Source organism: Rana temporaria, chromosome 11 (assembly GCF_905171775.1).
Source record: "Rana temporaria chromosome 11, aRanTem1.1, whole genome shotgun sequence".
Lineage (NCBI taxonomy): Eukaryota > Metazoa > Chordata > Amphibia > Anura > Ranidae > Rana > Rana temporaria.
Genome location: NC_053499.1, coordinates 56,764,508 through 56,783,143, shown reverse-complemented (window position 1 = coordinate 56,783,143; position 18,636 = coordinate 56,764,508). Strand labels below are relative to the sequence as shown.

Here is an 18,636-nt window from a genome sequence, read left to right as displayed (position 1 = left end):
TTGCAGTAACCTTCCGCAAGAAGAGTATCAGAATTGGCTGCTTTTTCTTGTAAAGAGCCATATTTAATTATTCATAAGGACAAGGTGGTGTTGTGTCCTCACCCAACCTTTCTGCCTAAGGCAGTGTCAGGTTTTCATCTGAATCAGGAGGTCTCCCTGCCTTCTTTTTTTCCCAGAACCCTGTTCTGCGGAAGAAAAATTGTTACATTCTCGATGTAGTAAGAGCAGTCAAGGCCTATCTGAAACGACAGCTCAGATACGGAAAACTGAGGTTTTGTTTGCGCTGCCAGAGGGCCCCAGGAAAGGGCAGGCAGCGTCAAAATTAACCATTTCAAAATGGATTTGTCAGGTTATTAGTCAGGCTTATGGTTTGAAAAGAAGGATTCCGCCTTTTCAAGTTAAAACGCACTCTACCGCAGCAGTCAGTGCTTCATGGGCAGTGCATCACCAAGCCTGTATGGCTCAGGATTTGCAAGGTCGCTACTTGGTTGTCAGTGAATACATTTACAAAATTCTATCAGGTGGATGAAAGATGGCAAGAGGATACCGCGTTTGGGCGCAGTGTGCTGCAGGCAGTAGTACAGGTCCTCAAGTTTGTGTCTTCCTCCCTTCAGAAGGCATTGCTTTGAGACATCCCACATAGTTATTACTATGGCTGCTCTATGTCCCGTGATGTACTCCAAGAAAAGGATTTTACAGGTAAGCCGTTATAAAAATCCTATTTTATGTGTGCAAAGTATTAACATTTAAGATAGATGGATAGTAAAAATCAAGCACCGAATCCGAAAGCAAGATGTTATAACTTCAAAAGAATAGGTCACGCTTTTACATAAACAAGGCCACTAGGACAATAATTTGCACCAAGAGTACAAGTACTTTTTAATGCAGTGGAGAAATGTTAAAACTTCAGTCAGGTTTCTATTGCTATCTGCATTCCTGTATAAGGGAATCCCCTTGTTTTTTTTCCTGGTGACAATCTCTCCCAGTGCCATTTAAAACGTGAAAAAGTTTTGGCTAGCGTTACAATTTAACTACGAGCATATTTCCACCTTTAAGGTTCAAGAGTTGCCTTGAAGACGTCCTATTAGATGAAACAGTTGGGGCAGAGCTTATGGGACGTCATGCCGCTGCATGCTTTCAGTTTGCAGTGGCCAATTATGCAGGTTATACAGCCGTATTTGGAACTTTTACTGGTGTTTTTAATGGAGGAAGTTTTAATAAACATGTCTACACTGCATATTTCTGGCTTGCTTTTTCCATGGAAGCTTAGTGCAGCATTGCTGTTTGAGTGCAAAGGGTTCGATGCACCGCAGTTTGAGTGTAAAGCATTCTTGGATATAGACCCTATATTGGAGCTGATATTTAAGACCTCAATTAGGAGATCGTGCTATATGGGCTACATATATTGTAGTAGGTCCATATGCTGGTGGATTTATATGCCATCAAGATTGATTGATGGAGGATTGAACGTTTGTCACTATTTTAATGGATTTACAGTTTTTTGGATCACTATTTTATTCTTGATGCACAATTTCATTTTTATCACGTTAACATTTATATTTGTAATAAAATTAGTGCACAGTGGAGCAAACATTTGATTTACAACAGATTTTGTAGAATTTGTATATGTGCCTTTTTGCTTGCAGCCCTTTCACACCACAGATTTATTTTGTTATTGCTATATGTCCACCTTGCCAATGATATCTTGAGGTCAAATGGACATATTTGCAAGCAAAGAATAATTTTGGGATAATAAAAAATAAATGATTACCATGCCATCTGGTTTCATCTTCAGACATGACCCAAAGTCCGCAAGTCTGATGTGGCCTTTCATGTCAATGAGAATGTTATCTGGTTTTATATCTCTGTGTAGAACAAAACACACAAACAAAAAACTCAAATTACTCAAAATGACTCTACATACAATTACTTGCAAAGTTTTTTTGTAAAAGACATACAGTAAAGCCCCGTACACACTATGAGAAAATCAGACTAACGATCGGCCAGTTTCCCTTAAGGTTTCATAGGAAGTCGGAACAGAGTAAGGAAATAATGTACGGAAATTCTCGCAAGACAAAACGTTTTTTTTTTTATGCTTTGTTTTTTTTTTCTGATCATGCGCAGTCCATCATATCTGCCATTTCTCATATGGTACACGTTAAAAACGAAAAATCTTCTGTTCTCATACAAGAAAAACATTGGCGTTTGTTAGAGTCTGCTGTCGAAAGTTGTGTACACACGATCAGAAAATCAGGGGAAGAAGACAGGGTTGGAGGTTAAAGCAGTAAGCACCAGACTAGGTTTACCCCTGATGGCATGCATGGTGTATGAATACAACAGCCATAACAACCACGGGCAACAGCAAGGGAGAAAAACTCAGGAAGGACTTTATTCCGGTAGCCAATAATGTGCTTTATACACAAAATGTGTCTTATTCCTAAAAGAGAAGTACGGACAAAGTTTTTTTTCATCATACTTTTCCGAAAAAAGTGCACTTATGTCACCCACATTCAGCCAACAGCAGTGTAAAGTACACCGTGCTTCTCTTTAATATTTCCCAGAGTCGTTTTTTTTTTATTTATTTTTTAAGGATTCTTATTACATTTTTTTTTTTCATTCTAATACAGGAAAAAAAAATGGTGTACTTTATGTTAAACAAATAACGGTTACCTCGTGAATCGATATAAGCATATTCCGGTTTGCCTGCACATCAGTGGATGTGGAACATCAGTCTAAATGGAAAGCAGATTATGTTTCTAGCCAGGGGGGACAAATCTTACCAGACTTACATGAGCAGGCATTGCCTTATATTTTACATTTTCATCAGGGGAGTGCTTAGTTTAACCACTTAACGACCGCCGCACGCCTATATACGTCCGCACAATGGCACGGACAGGCAGAAGGGCGTATATATACGCCCTTGCCTTCTAGCGGGTGGGGGGTCCGATCGGGACGCCCTCCGCTGCGTGCGGCGGTCGGGTCCCCTCGGGGAGCGATCCGGGACGACGGCGCGGCTATTCGTTTATAGCCGCTCCGTCGCGATCGCTCCCCGGAGCTGAAGAACGGGGAGAGCCGTATGTAAACACGGCTTCCCCGTGCTTCACTGTGGCGGCGCATCGATCGAGTGATCCCTTATATAGGGAGACTCGATCGATGACGTCCATCCTACAGCCACACCCCCCTACAGTTGTAAACACACACACAGTGATCCTTAACTCCTACAGCGCCCCCTGTGGTTAACTCCCAAACTGCAACTGTCATTTTCACAACAAACAATGCAATTTAAATGCATTTTTTGCTGTGAAAATGACAATGGTCCCAAAAATGTGTCAAAATTGTCCGAAGTGTCCGCCATAATGTCGCAGTCATGAAAAAAAAAAATCGCTGATCGCCGCCAATAGTAGTAAAAAAAAAAAAAATGAATAAAAATGCAATAAAACTATCCCCTATTTTGTAAACACTATAAATCTTGCGCAAACCAATCGATAAACGCTTATTGCAATTTTTTTTACCAAAAATAGGTAGAAGAATACGTATCGGCCTAAACTGAGGAAATTTTTTTTTTTATATATATATGTTTTTGGGGGATTTTTATTATAGCAAAAAGTAAAAAATATTGAATTTTTTTCAAAATTGTCGCTCTATTTTTGTTTATAGCGCAAAAAATAAAAACCGCAGAGGTGATCACATACCACCAAAAGAAAGCTCTATTTGTGGGGAAAAAAGGACGCCAATTTTGTTTGGGAGCCACGTCGCACGACCGCGCAATTGTCTGTTAAAGCGAAGCAGTCCCGAATCGCAAAACCTGGCCTGGGCATTTAGCTGCAAAATGGTCCGGGGCTTAAGCGGCTAATAGACTTCAGCATTGAACAATTTTTGGAGAATCTGAGGATTTCCACTGTACGGCTGTAACATTTTTTTTTTAATCACCTCTTTAGCATTGTTGAGCAGGTGGGCATTTCAGAATCTTACAAATACCCTAAGGCAGGGGTGTCAAACTAATCACAGGGAGCATCAGCAGTTTGATTGCCTTCAAAAAGGGCCGGTTGTCTCTGGGGTGCACTACGTACAGAGCGCAGGGCCCAGGAGTGCATTATGCACAGACTGCTGAATTTAGGATTACGCTACAGAGTATGGATTTACAGAGGGCAGGGTTCGAGGGGTGTGCTACCCGATTAGTGCAGGGCTCTGGAGTGCTTACACACAGGAGTGCCAAGTTCAGGGGAGTGGTGTGTACAGAGTGCAGGGTTTAGGGGTGCGAAATGCAGTGTGCAGCCTCAACTACCCCCAAAGCGTCCTTGCATACCTCTCCTACCTTGCCCTTTCAGGGAGATTGTTCTCTCTCAGAGCGATCAGTCTCTGCCGTGCCCTGCGTGCAAGGAACTCCTAGTTGTAAACACAGAAGGGAGTGGAAGCGAAGGGTGGAAGTTGAAGCGAAGTTTGAGAGTCAAAGGTGGCAGAATCAGAAGAGTTCTGCCACATTCCGGCTGCAAAACTAGTTGCGAGGGCCACATGACAAAGGCCTGGCGGGCCAGATTTGGCCAACATGCTTTATGTTTGACAAATGTGACCTAAGGGATCTGGCCGAGTTTCTCAGAATAGTTTTAGAAAACATCGCCTAGTTTAATAAAAAGGCATACCTCTGCTTTCCCTTAGATCTTTTATTTACTTTATTTCAGACTTAAACATGCGTGTGCACTTGTGACTTGCTAGTATTAATGTTTTTTTAAATCAACATTGTTTAGTTGGCTTTTCTCATGCAGAATTGCTTCAGGTACAATAAGTACTATAAACATTTATTTCATTAGCCTAGTGCCTTTTTGAACACTGCACACTTGCCGTTATAGTTTTGCAGTTAAAACAAGAATTAAATTGTGTTTTAAATAAATCTGAGCACACATTTAAATAAAAACATTGATGCAAATTCACAGGCGTGAAAAAGACCTTCAGGTACTTATGCTTCTGCTTAACTTACAGCTGTCATGGCTGTACTAAAGTTCTACATTCTATAATTTTCAAAAATCATCTTACCTATGTACATAGTTCAGCTTATGTATTGAGTCTATGGCTAAGACCATTTCCGCCAAGTAAAAGCGAGACATGTCTTCTGGTAGACGGTCCTCAAACTTGCTAAGCAGAGTCAACAGATCTCCTCCAACGTAGTAATCCATCACTAGGTACTTTAAAAATAAATACAATTTAAAAAAAAACACACGTATTACATTCAGATCAGAGCACAAATGGATATTGCACCGTTCAGTGTAGGGATTGTATACCAGTATGAATGAAGCAGATTTCCTTAACACATTACAACAAAATCACATTCCAAGTTAATTAGGTATTGACTGCCAGAAAGTAATTTTTGAAATGTGAATTTCAATTTCAGTAAATGGCTAAAAGGGAAAAAAAAAAACCCTGTCACCATTCATTTAAAAAAATAAAAACCACTTCCCAAAATCTGAACAGTTGGAGTCATGAGGCCAGAGTCACCCAGTTGGTTACATTTCAACAGACATGTGACCCATCAGTAGCATTCTATGCCAAAAATGGATGGAGTCTGGGGTAGCAGTAACTGCATACATGAAAACGTTAGGCTGGTATGGGTGGCAGGTGGCATTTCAAAAAGGTGAAAAATAAATAAAAAATTCAGACTTTACATAAAGGCTTAATTTACTACAACTTCTCTCAGCTGATGACAAGCAAATCCTGGAATATAGTTGTAGTAACACTCTACTTCTCAACACAGTACTCAAAATAAAAGAAATATGCATTGCTGGCTTTAGGGGCACTACAGGTGAAAGGCTCCAGTTTACTTTGCTTGTGAACTCCATCTTGCACCTCCTAGGTTGGGTGATTATTGGGATACAGTAGATGATAGTTTCTGTACTTGCAGGCCTTAATTGACAGGTTAGAGGCTACGTTTGTCTGAAAAATTCGTGTCTTTAAAAAAAAAGAAGAAGAAGAAGGGGGAGAGGATGACATTCAGACAGAGAACCCACAATACAGAGTAAAATGTAAACAGTCAAGCAGGGCATGGATTAGACAGCAACACCTTGCGCATCAACCCAACAGCTCTAGATCTCAAATTTTTGTGGACAGTTCCTACAAGCGTAGATGAGCTTGTACAAGGGGAGGGTGCCGTCGATAGCCATTTTCCATCCACTCACAGGGGTGGCGCTGGAGACTTCCAGTGTAAGAATTTCTGTGTGCAGAGTAAAAACACAAAAAGCAGCGCATAGTTTGTCAGGCACCACCCCCTCTACAAGGCCCAGTAGCCAGATGACTTGATCCAAATGGGAGAGAGAGAAAAAACTCAAAACATTAACTGTATCCACCACTCCATTCCAATAGCGTTGTTTAACCAGGCTTGACCAAAAGGACATGAAAGTGCCCACCTCTCTGCTACAACAAAGGCAAATGACTGAGGTCTCAGGGTAAATAAGAGACAAAAGTTGGGGTTTATAGTTAACACACGATGGAATTTCAGGTGACGAAACTGATCTATACAGCAAATTATGGTTTAAGAATTGAAGCACGCAGTCCTCCCAATCATCATCTGTCAGGGTTGACAGCAATTGAGAGGTCTTGGTCTTCAGAGGACATGTTTTCTAAGGAGTAAAAGGTCAGTACAATATGAGGGAATCGCGATTTAGCCACATGATGTAGCTGTAAAAACATGCAATTAGGCAACCAACTAGCTCATTAAAAAAAAAAAAAAACACACGACAGGATGGAGCCATGTGGCATAATATGTTTGAGTACTGCAACTTCATGTCTGGTCCAGAGGCAAGGGTGGATTGCCCCACAGGGGGATTATATGGAAAGTATGTATCAACCACTGCATATTGAGACCTGGCTTGCTTCCATATAATAAGTGTTTTCATTGGGACAGCAGTTTCTGAGCTAAACCATAGTCATCTAAAGGGCAAATTACTAAGGGTCACATAGGAGCCAAGCAGTGCGGCTTCAAGTGTAACAGCAGCATTGTCTCTAGACTGCACAAACCACCAGAGAACCATCATAAAAGGACGGCTGGCCAGTAGTATAGCACAAAATGTGGGAGAGCTAAACCACCACGAACAAGCAGAAGATACAAAACCAATTGGCAATTCTAGGGAGGTGTCCAGTCCACACAAAAAGATAATCGTTTTGCTCAGTTTGATGAAAAGGGATTTGGGAATAGGCAGCAGGGTTTGGCAAAAAAATTAAATAGCAAATTTTATATATTGTATATAAAAATGTATCTTTATAAGATTTACCCAACCAATGGTTTTAAGGGGGGAGATCAGTGGGATAAGGTCATCTGTCATAAAACAAGGTTGTGAGGAAATTTTGTTACTTTGGTGTGGAGGTCCAACGTAATCTTTCTTAAGTGGAGCAAAGGGGATTGTGGGGATAGGTCTCAAGGTGAGCGGGAACACCAGGAACTTATACAAAAAAATAAAAAACACACATGATTCAGCAACAAAAACACAGTCAAAGCCAGCGAAATGTCTTACCAAGTAGCTATCATCATGAAATGCATAGTGTAAGCTTGGAATCCACTGTGTGTCTCCTTTCACCAAAACATCCCTTTCTTCACGAAAACAAGCTGTCTGCAGAACAAAACATTGTTATTTTTAAAAATAATTGTATAGAATTTGACTAAATTATTATGTTCTTGGAAAGTTGTGATGACCCCTTATTTGCTAATCATCTTCCAGTCATCTCCCTTCCATTATCATCCCCAATGATTAGCGGATAGTTCGCATTTAGCTGGTCTGTACCCTACCAGATATGTTTTATTGAAACACAAGGTATCAGGGTTATCCTTGACCAATGACGAACACGAAAATGTACTTTTCTTATTTGTTTTCTTGCAATGTAAAGGTTTCGTTTCATGCATATATAAATAGAAAAACAAAAATACCCAAATTGGGTGGGGGGTTATTGGTGTTTTGCTTGCAATCCCTTCACCCAAACTATGAATTTTAGTTACATCTAGTTAGTAATAAAGTGTAGATGAATTTGCACACAAAGTGTTAGGTCACCTTTACAGATTTTCTATGAAGATGAACACTGGACCCCTTCCCCACCCTTGATCCCTGCTGTGTGTGTCTCTGGCAATCCTGATCGGTCAGGGCTCTTGGAAGCCGTCCACGGGTTTGGGGATTTGAAAGCTTCACTTTCTCTCCTCTGCATCCAGCACTGCAAAGGACAGACCAGGCAGATTCTGATTTGTCAGCGTCATTCATGTGATGATGCTGACCAATTAGAATCCATCCTGTTCATCCTAGACAGAGGAGAGAAAGCAAGGGGGGGGGGGGATTTCAAATAGGTGGATTATCTTGCAGGAGCACTGACAGCTCAGGATCACCCGATACCATTACAGCAAGCACCGGGGGTGGAGAAGAGGGTTCGGTGTTAGGTTGAAAACTTTAAACTAGGTTTTAAAGAGTGGGAGGAAAGCAAAGCACACAGAAAACACTCAGGCACTTCTGTGCATGTTCACATTGGCACTCCCTTGTGGGTGCTAGTATTTGTGTTTTCTAACCTAATTCACCCACAGTCATCAACATGCAAATTTATGTCTAGATGATAAATGCATGCAACTGCTATTATTGGTTATTAAAAAAACATATATGTGTCAGGTAAGGCATTATGTAGACTCTTCAATATTTACATGTAAAAGATCAGCTTGATGTAAATAAAAACATATTGTGTACATGTTGCAGTCATATTTGCTCATTACATTATATCGTTATATTGAACCCATTTAGCCTAAAAACTGGCCTGCTGTCCCCACCAGCCACTGTGCTTTACAAATATACATGTTTTAGCCTTTGACCTTGCCTCCAACAGTGGTGGTGTTTTGTGGCCTTTGTGTCCCTTTGCAGTCTCCTCTGGCGGTTGGCGGTTTTTGTCTGGCATAGGGGCTGCGATATGCTAAGGGAGATTTCTGTCTCCTGCTGTACCCCCCTCCCCCCTCGTCCAATGGATTTGGTGGGGGGGGGGGCACCAGAATATCGGCAGTATGCTCCTACACCCATTGGATGGCATCCGCATCAGCGCCGTCGCCCAGTGGCAGTGTAGTTTGTCCTCTTGGATGGATGGAAGTCTACTGCGTATGCGTACTCCCATTGCCAGCTGACGCCTCAGCGTCAGTAAACCAATCCATCCTCGCATGGCGTTGGGGGCGGGGCAGACCCCAACCCTTCGGGGATATAAGTCAGGGGTGAGACATGGCCGAGATCATTTCCTTCACTGACCAACACCTATGCAACTCAGATTTCTACTGCCGTTCAGCTGCTTACACATCAAGGTAAATACACTTTCCCGACCCTAGCACTCACCTGGTGCTTCATCTGCATTCCCTGCACTTTGTTCATTCAAAACTGCTTTTTTCCTTTTTTCACACTATAGGGATTGATTTCCCAGACAAAAACACATTGCTTCAGGATTTACTTTCCTCCCCATGGTCTCTATGTTTGCTTCATTATTGGATCAGGTTAGCCCATATGTTTCTATACAAATAACTTGTGTACTTTGCTTATTTAGTAAGGCTTGATATACATACTTATGCCAGAGCATACATGCTCTCATACAAAATTATTATTATACTACATAACTTGACGTTTATCTTACTAATTTTGACAAATTATTGAGATACATACATTTATGTTTACAGCTGATATCCATCAAGTCGCATACTGAGACAATTAGGACCATTCACCTTCACCCATGCCATGTCTGGCGCCTGGCGTCCCCCCTGGGGGTATCTGTGTCTGTTTTCTCCCCCTCAGCTCCCGTGCCACACTCTGGCTGCTGCCGTCCATTTGGGGGTTCAGCAATGGAAACTGGATTTGTTCATTGATAAGTATTGGGCCGTTTTGTTCTGGCCCATTCTGCCATTGTTCTTGCATTTACCACTGTGACACATCTCTATTTAGATACATCCCATCCGCATCCACCCCTGATGAGCGAGCAATGATCTCGCGAAACGTGCGTCGGGTTTTCTGATGCGTGCATTTGTATATACTGCATTGTACAACGTTTGTATCAATTTTAATTCTCTTTATTATGTGCAAATCCATTGGCTGAGCTATTATGCTGTATTATTCATGTATGTACATCAATTTTAATAAACATTTATACTGTTACTATTTTTGTTACTCAGTGGCAAACTGTGACCACCTCATTTAAAGTCCCATGGGCGACTCCTTTTCTGTATATGTATATAGGCATGGAGGTGCATCACTGGTGACTGCAGACCTTTTATTTTTGTTTCCATTTGCTCATTACATAAGCAGGCTCTGCAAAAATATGGAAGACCCAGCACAAAAAAGGAAAAAAAAAATGCATCACACCAAAAATGTCTAAAATGTCTAAGGTATTTTTTTTCTTTTGTAATGCCGGGCTCACAATGACAAGGGCGCTACTTTAAATTAAGGGGCGTTCAAGCCATAGTTGGGCTCAGACTCTGCTAATTCTATGTAAACTCGCCTCTGTTCTGGCTGTAGGTGCGCTCGGTAGAAGTTTTCCCCTGCTGCCTGTAGGTGGCGTTACCACCTCAGGCCCATGTTGGAACTCGGGCGAACCATGGTGTTTTAAGTGGCCCTTCTCGGCAGCAGCCCAGTGGGAGTGGTGCCCCGCTGGGCATGCTGGGAGGGGATACTTAAGGGCAGATGCCATTTTCCGGGGTGAGGTGAGTGTGCGTGATTCCAGCCCCTAGACCACGTTGGTCCAAGGCTATATTCCTATCAGGTAGGCCCAGCTATGCTGGCTGGGGCCTATGGTTCTACAAGGGATCCCAAGCTGTTCATCCATGTGGGGGAAGCTTCTTAGCGAAGAAAACCGGGGGAGAACATGCCCTGGTGGAGACAAGCAAAGCAAGCTGATGTTTCAGGGTAGGCCTGGTGACCTTGTTAAGGAAAGGGATCCACTATGCAATTTTTCTTACAGCCTGCCAGATTGGCTTAAAGGCTCTTTTGCTGTAAGGCAGGAAGTTTGGGACTGAAATCTTGTGGCAGAGGATTCCCGACTATCCATTCTGTGTTCTCAGATGGTCTGTGGCAGAGACTGTTTCTATACTGTCCGTGCATCATTCCGGCTGCTAGGCCATGTGACAGGGGTCTATTCGGGTGATCAATACCCACTCAGGAGTGAGTGATGAACACTGGAACTTTGAATATTTTTTTGTGCATTCTCTACTGCGTACCTGAACCTTCCCATTCTCTCTATACTCTACTTCCTTCACAAGTTTTATGCACCTAAAATAAAACCTACAGTTGAAGGTTTTACATCTTGTGTGGACATTGCAATTTATACAGACTTCCTTCCCTGGACAACGAACTTGGAGGCAACGTGCAAAACCCAAAATCTAAACCAGCAGCTCCTACGGGGGTAGTGCTACACTTTTATAGTTTTTCTTTTATTTTCACCTGGCCATCTGCCCAACAAGTCTGTTATTTTGCAACTTACTTTAACAGACCAAGCTGTCTAGACAAAATGGCAGTTAGAGGGTTGTGACAAAACTTAACACTGCTTACAATGAACAGCTTTCATTCATTTATGTAAAACCTTTATCCCAAGAGGATAGTTTGCTGCAACTGCTTATAAAGCTCATCTTAATCTGCTAGTCTAACACTACCCTCTCCCCAGTCTGACAATGCTGCTATCCAAAAGGTATCTGCTTTACTACATTATACAAAATGCAGACACCTCAAGGCAGGCAGTGTCTTACAGGCTGGATCACCAGGTGAAATAAAGTAAAGAAAGCCTAAACAAAATAAAAGAAAAATTGAATATCAAAAAAGGTAATTTATTGAAAAAAAGTGAAACTAATTTTATATACAGTTGTGCTCATAGGTTTACATACCCTGGCAGAATTTATGATTTCTTGGCCATTTTTCAGAGAATATGAATAACACAAAAAACTTTCACTCGTGGTTAGTGTTTGGCTGAAGCCATTCATGATCAATCAACTGTGTTTAATCTTAAATCAACCACAACAGAAACTACCCAAATGACCCTGATCAAAAGTTTACATACCCCAGTTCATAATACCAAGTATTGCCCCTTTTAAACATCAATGACAACTTGAAGTTGTTTGTGGTATTTGTAGCTCTTTATCTTCTCAGAAGGTAAAGCTGTCCATTCCTCTTGGCAAAAAGCCTCCAGTTCCTGTAAATTCTTGAGCTGTCTTGCATGACCTGCACTTTTGAGATCTCCCCAGAGTGGCTCAATGATATTGAAGTCTGGAGACTGAGATGGCCACTCCAGAACCTTCATTTTATTCTGCTGTTGCCAATGACAGGTCGACTTGGCCTTATGACCATTCTCATCGGTTTAACCGATCGTGTGTACGCGGCCTTATTCATTTTCTCTGAAAAATGGCCAAGAAGTCAAATTCTGGCAGTGTATGTAAATTTATGAGCACAACTGTATATTCATTACACACAGCGATAGATTTCAAGCATTACTTTCTTTTAATTTTGATTATGGCTCACAGCTGGTGAAAAAGTTCAATATTGTAGACTCATGGTGTCACACTCTAATCGGCAAATTAACTCAAAACACCTGTAAAAGGTTTCCTGAGCCTTTAAATGGTCTCAAGTCTTTTTCAGTAGGTTACACAATTATGGGGAAAACTATTGACTTGACAGTTGTCCAGAAGACAGTCATTGACACCCTCCAGAAGAAACTGACTGTTCAGAGTGCTGTATCCAAGCATAATAATGGAAAGTCGAGTGAAGGGAAAGTGTGTAAAAAAAAAAAAAAAAAAAAGGTGCACAAGCCTTGAGAGGATTGTGAAGTAAATGCCATTTAAGAATTGGGGGAAGAATCACAAGGAGAGGACTACGGCTGTGTCAGTGCTTCAGGAGCCACCACACGCAGGCATATCCAGGACATGGTCTACAAATGTTGCATTCCTTGTGTGAAGACCAGTGGTGGCTGCTGGTTTTCTCTTTTTTTGGGGGGGGGGGGGGGGAAACAGCCCCCCCGTCACACTTCCCGATTGGCGGAGAGGCGATTCAGTGTTAGAAAAGCAAATAAATATTCGCTTTTCTAAAACATGGGTGTGCTCCGAGCACAATGCTCTGCGCCATGAGCCCACGCTATTTTGAAGCCTATTTGAGCCTCTGGCTCCAATTGGGTGCTTCAAAAAAAAAAAAAAAAACACCGCCACTAATGCAGCACAAAGGGGTTAATTGCCCCATTAGTTTGTCCCACCCCAAGCACAGTATACTGTTCTCGTCTCAGGGTCTGATGGGGAAGCCACAGTCATTTAGTGGACAGCTACAGCCTCCTCATCAGACCCAGAGACATGAGGGCAGAGGATGGGGTTAGCAAAACAGAGGATGTGGCAGAAATGGTGGGCACTGATATGCAGCTCTTGTGGACACCGATAAGGAGGCAGTGATGAAGCTGCACTGATATGCATTACTGATGGGCACTGTACTGATTAGGACACGGACAATCAGTGCCCCAATTATCAGTGTCGATGTATCCTTTTACTCTAGTCATTTACTCGCCCTCTCCTCACGCTGTGACAGCATGAGGAAAGAAATGTTGATAACTGGCAAGTTTACATCGTGATCAGTGATGATTGGATGATTCAGCTTAAGTGTGGTCGCCTGGGGGGGGGGGGGGGGGGTGGTGCCACTCCAGGCAAATGGCTCGCAGCAGCAACGCCCTTGCCAGTGGCAGTACATTAACTCCCTCTATGCTGCCCATTACAAATAGCATTGTAAATTAATTAACCGGTTAAAGCGGGGGTTCCGCGGGAATACGTTTTTTTTCTCCCCCCAGATGATTCTCCCGCTGTTACCTTTGCAAATCGGGTACGCACCTGTCCTAGTATTGCAGCCGCCAGCATTGTCTTTTACCCGCAAAAGATATTTTATAAAATTCATAGATGGACGTTTCCATCTTGACTGTGGGCACTCTGAAGCCCACCAGAATTTCCTTCCGGGATATGGTGAATGCCGATGTCCCAGCATTCACCGCTCTATCCTGCCCATGTGCAGTGTTGACGGCGAGCGTCGCCGTCAACACTACACAGTTGCCATCACAACGGCCGGCGTACTGAGAAGGTCACTCCCCGTTGTAATTACACTACAGCGCGTGTCCTGGGAGTCTCGACACAACTCCCAGGAGACATCACGCTCAGCGGGGGAATTGTAAAGGCACGCCCACTCCTGCGGGGAAAGGATCCCTGAAACAACACAAAATGCTGCCGAATCAAGGTAAGCAATCAGATAAAAAAAAACAATGGATTATACATACAGGATGGCTAGTGGTATGAATAAGACAAAGTTGACATTTAGGGTGAACCTCCGCTTTAAAATGGTTATAAATGCTGTAGGTTTTTCACTTTCATGCATTTTATGATAACATTCTGTGTGCAACCCCTTGATACTTACGAGTCCTTTCCTAACACTGCGCCTCAACTCTCTAGAGTCTCTCTACTTATGCACTTAACACCCCTCATGTACATACTACCCGCTGCCAAAAACTCTGCACCCCTCTCATGGCATACTACCCATCACCGTACACTCTGCCCCCATCTCCTATACATACTACTCACCTCCATAGAGTCCGCACTCCTCTCATGAACATACAACCCACCATCATACCCTCCACTTTCCTTTCCTACTCAGGTTTACTGCCATTGTAGAATGCCATCATAATAGCATCATGGGTAAAAGTAATGCACCAAGACCCCTACTAGGAAGATGGTGAGCTGTGGCATACAAAGTGCACTGCAAAAAAAAACTAAAAACAGAAAACTGAGTGTGGCTAAATTGTGCTACATATTGGGCATGGCTTTTTAGTTTGATTAGAAATTGTCTGATTTTACAGGTTTTATTTTTTTACAATTTTTTAAATGTTTTACGTTTTTTATTGGTGAGATATCAGGGCTCCAAACAGACCCCTGAAGTCTCACTTTTGAGATTGAGGAAACATTTGCTAGTCCTTCTCTGTAGGCTCAACTGTACTGTGATGAACTGTTAAATTCATAAACTACAGCATAGAAACAGTTTATTATGCTTCAGCTATGAATAGACACATTGAGCGATCAGTACAGATCATTAGCTGTTCATTTAGTAAAGGAAGGGGCTGTAAATTTAATAAAATTTTCCCAGCCTTTATCCTGAAGATCCCACACAGCAGTCAGCAGCGCTGTGGGGGAGGGGCGTACATGTATTTTTTTTTTAATCGCTTTAATTAATTATTCCCCAACCCCCCAGTATGGACATGAGTAGGGCCTCATGTCTAAGTTTTGCCCAAGGCCTCACAAAGCCTAGAGCCGCCTCTGCATAAATGCTTTTAAAACGCAACGTTTGCACATGTACATTACAAAAGTAGCAGAGACGAAAAACACACTTGGGGAGAGGGATAGAGAATATATATATATATATATATATATATATATATATATATATATATATATATATATATATATATATATATATATATATATATATATATATATATATATATATATATATATATATATATATATATATATATATATATATACACACACACACACACACACACACACACACACACATTATATATATATATATATACCGTATTTATCGCGGTATAACGCGCTCTGGCGTATACCGCGCACCCCCAAAGTGGCCCCCAATCCTGTGGGAAAAAAAGATTTTTTGTTTTTTTGTACTTACAGTTTTGATGTCTTGCGCGGCGTCCATCTGCGGCCTCGTCGGGTCCGGCGTCCTTCTGCGGCTTCGGGTGTCCTCTTCGGCGGGTCCGGCGTCCATCTTCGGCGGGTCCGGCGTCCATCTTCGGCGGGTCCGGCGTCCATCTTCGGCGGGTCCGGCGTCCATCTTCGGCGGGTCCGGCGTCCATCTTCGGCGGGTCCGGCGTCCATCTTCGGCGGGTCCGGCGTCCCGCTCGTTTCCCGCCACGACTTTGAATACTGCGCCCGCATATAGCGAGCGCAGTACACTCATGAATCTTCGGGCAGGCTCAGGCGCCTCTCGCACTGACGTCCTGTACGCTCAGGACGTCAGTACGAGAGGCGCCGAGACTGGCCGAAGATTCACGAGTGTACTGCGCTCGCTATATGCGGGCGCAGTATTCAAACTCATGGCGGGAAAGCGGGTATCAGCGTATATCGCGCACCCACGATTTTGCCCTGATTTTCAGGGCAAAATAGTGCGCGGTATACGCCGATAAATACGGTATATATATATATATATATATATATATATATATATATATATATATATATATATATATATATATAATTTATTTATTATACACACACACTTCCTATATCCCACTACATAAACATTTGGGACATGCATGAGATTGCTTGCACGATATACACCACATCTAGATACATATGCAATAAGAACTCCAGCTTTGGAGTCTCTAAAATGCTATAAGATATGCTGAGGTGCTTGTCTGTACTTGCTCGATCTCTGGAAGGCATCCCAGACATGTCAGGGAATAGGACCAATGACACATCTTGGCATTCCAGTTTGACATAACCTGAGGGAAATGGAAGGTCAGCACTGCATCTCTCAAAAACCACAATAGTTAACAATATTTGTGCTCTCTGCAGAGGGCAAATCGTCACCATAACCTACTGGAGACACATAAAAGCTTTAATTTCATACAAAAACATAGAATGGCCCTTCTCCAAATACCTGCACAGCACTTCATACATGTGGTATTCCTGCAGGATCGGCCTGTTTTGCTGTACAATGCACTTGTATTTTCAGGTTATATGGCTGATATCAGTGGCGTCACTAGGGTTGGTGTCACCTGGTGCGGTAAAATATGGTATCACCCCCCCCCCCCCCCCCCCAATAAAAAAATTCAAATATTTTTTACCCTACTGTTTGCTCTCTGTTCTCCTTTCTTCCCCTTTTCTCTCTCTCCCTATCCATCTTTCTTGTGCGTTCTATCCCTTCTTCTTTCTCTCCATTTTTTGTCCCCTCCCCCCACCTCTCTTTCTCCAGAACCGGAATTCACATCTCTGGAGCCTATACATTACACAGCACCCTGCATCACTGCACCCCTTTTACATTACACAGCACCCTGCATCACTGCACCCCTTTTACATTACACAGCACCCTGCATCACTGCAGCCCTTTTACATTACACAGCACCCTGCACCTCTGCACCCCTTTACATCACATAGCCCCCTGCACCTCTGGACCCTTTTACACTACACAGCCCTCTGCACCCCTTTACATTACACAGCACCCTGCACCCTTTTACATTACACAGCCACCTGCACCTCTGGACCCCTTTACATTACAGAAGCACCCTGCATCACTGCACCCCTTTTACATTACACAGCACCCTGCATCACTGGACCCCTTTACATTACACAGCACCCTGCATCACTGCACCCCTTTACATCTCATAGCCCCCTGCACCTCTGGACCCTTTTACATTACACAACACCCTGCATCACTGCACCCCTTTTACACTACACAGCACCCTGCACCTCTGGACCCTTTTACATTACACAGCCACCTGCACCTCTGGACCCCTTTACATTACACAGCACCCTGCATCACTGCACCCCTTTTACATTACACAGCACCCTGCATCACTGGACCCCTTTACATTACACAACACCCTGCATCACTGCACCCCTTTTACATTACACAGCCGCCTGCACCTCTGCACCCCTTTACATCACATAGCCCCCTGCACCTCTGGACCCTTTTACACTACACAGCCCTCTGCACCCCTTTACATTACACAGCACCCTGCACCTCTGGACCCCTTTACATTACACAGCACCCTGCATCACTGGCCCCCTTTACATCTCATAGCCCCCTGCACCTCTGGACCCTTTTACATTATACAACACCCTGCATCACTGCACCCCTTTTACATTACACAGCCACCTGCACCTCTGGTCATGTCAGCTAAAAAAAAAAAAAAAAAAATTTTTTTTTTTAAATCGGGATGGTGTCACCCCTCTAGTGGGTGTCACCCGGTGCGGCCCGCACCCCCCTAGCAACGCCACTGGCTGATATTTACAATACATGGCACCTTAGCCAGCTATGAACTGAACTAGCAGACATTTGCCTGTATTTACATGAGAAAGTATTCTGTTCTCTTTGTATAGCTTCCTTTGTGTGAAATACCTGGCGATCCTGCCAGTCTCCTTGCTTTCCTATTAAAGTGATTGTAAACCCCATTTTTTACCTTTTACCTATAGGTAGGCCTTGACCAAGGCTTACCTATAGGTAGTGGAAATATCTCCTAAACTTGCGCTGTTTAGGAGATATTTACCTTGAAGTGCGCTGATGATGTCATCAGCACATGTGCTGTGAAGAAACAGACTTCCATGCCTGACGTCACTCGGCTCCGGCCAGTCACAGAACCAGAGTTCTTGGCCCTGAAAGGAAGAGGGGCGGAGATGGTTGCGGCCAACAGCAGGGGACAGCTCAGGCTTCGTTTGCAGGAAAGTGCCACATAATGGGATAGTATGCAATGCATACTAGCCCATTATGCTTTTACTTTGCAGGGGAACAAAGAGGAAGTGAAACCTATCGGCGTTCTTCCTCTTTAAAAACTGACCACACTAAGCAGGCGAGCACATGTGGTCAGTTCTCTAGCTATGCTGGGAACTCTGTGTACTCTCGTCCA

General features: G+C 43.0%; 1 protein-coding gene across 4 annotated transcripts in view; it reads right to left on the bottom strand.

Moving 5' to 3' along the window:
* CDC42BPG (CDC42 binding protein kinase gamma) overlaps nt 1-18,636 on the bottom strand; it is a 197,444-nt gene that overhangs the window by 120,058 nt on the left and 58,750 nt on the right. For all 4 annotated transcript variants that reach the window (XM_040328581.1, XM_040328582.1, XM_040328583.1 and 1 more), the window contains exons 4-6: nt 7,500-7,595; nt 5,032-5,180; nt 1,772-1,865 (exon numbers count right to left, since the gene is read on the bottom strand). In XM_040328581.1, coding sequence (XP_040184515.1) covers nt 1,772-1,865; nt 5,032-5,180; nt 7,500-7,595 — 339 coding nt within the window. The remainder of the gene's footprint in view (nt 1-1,771; nt 1,866-5,031; nt 5,181-7,499; nt 7,596-18,636) is intronic.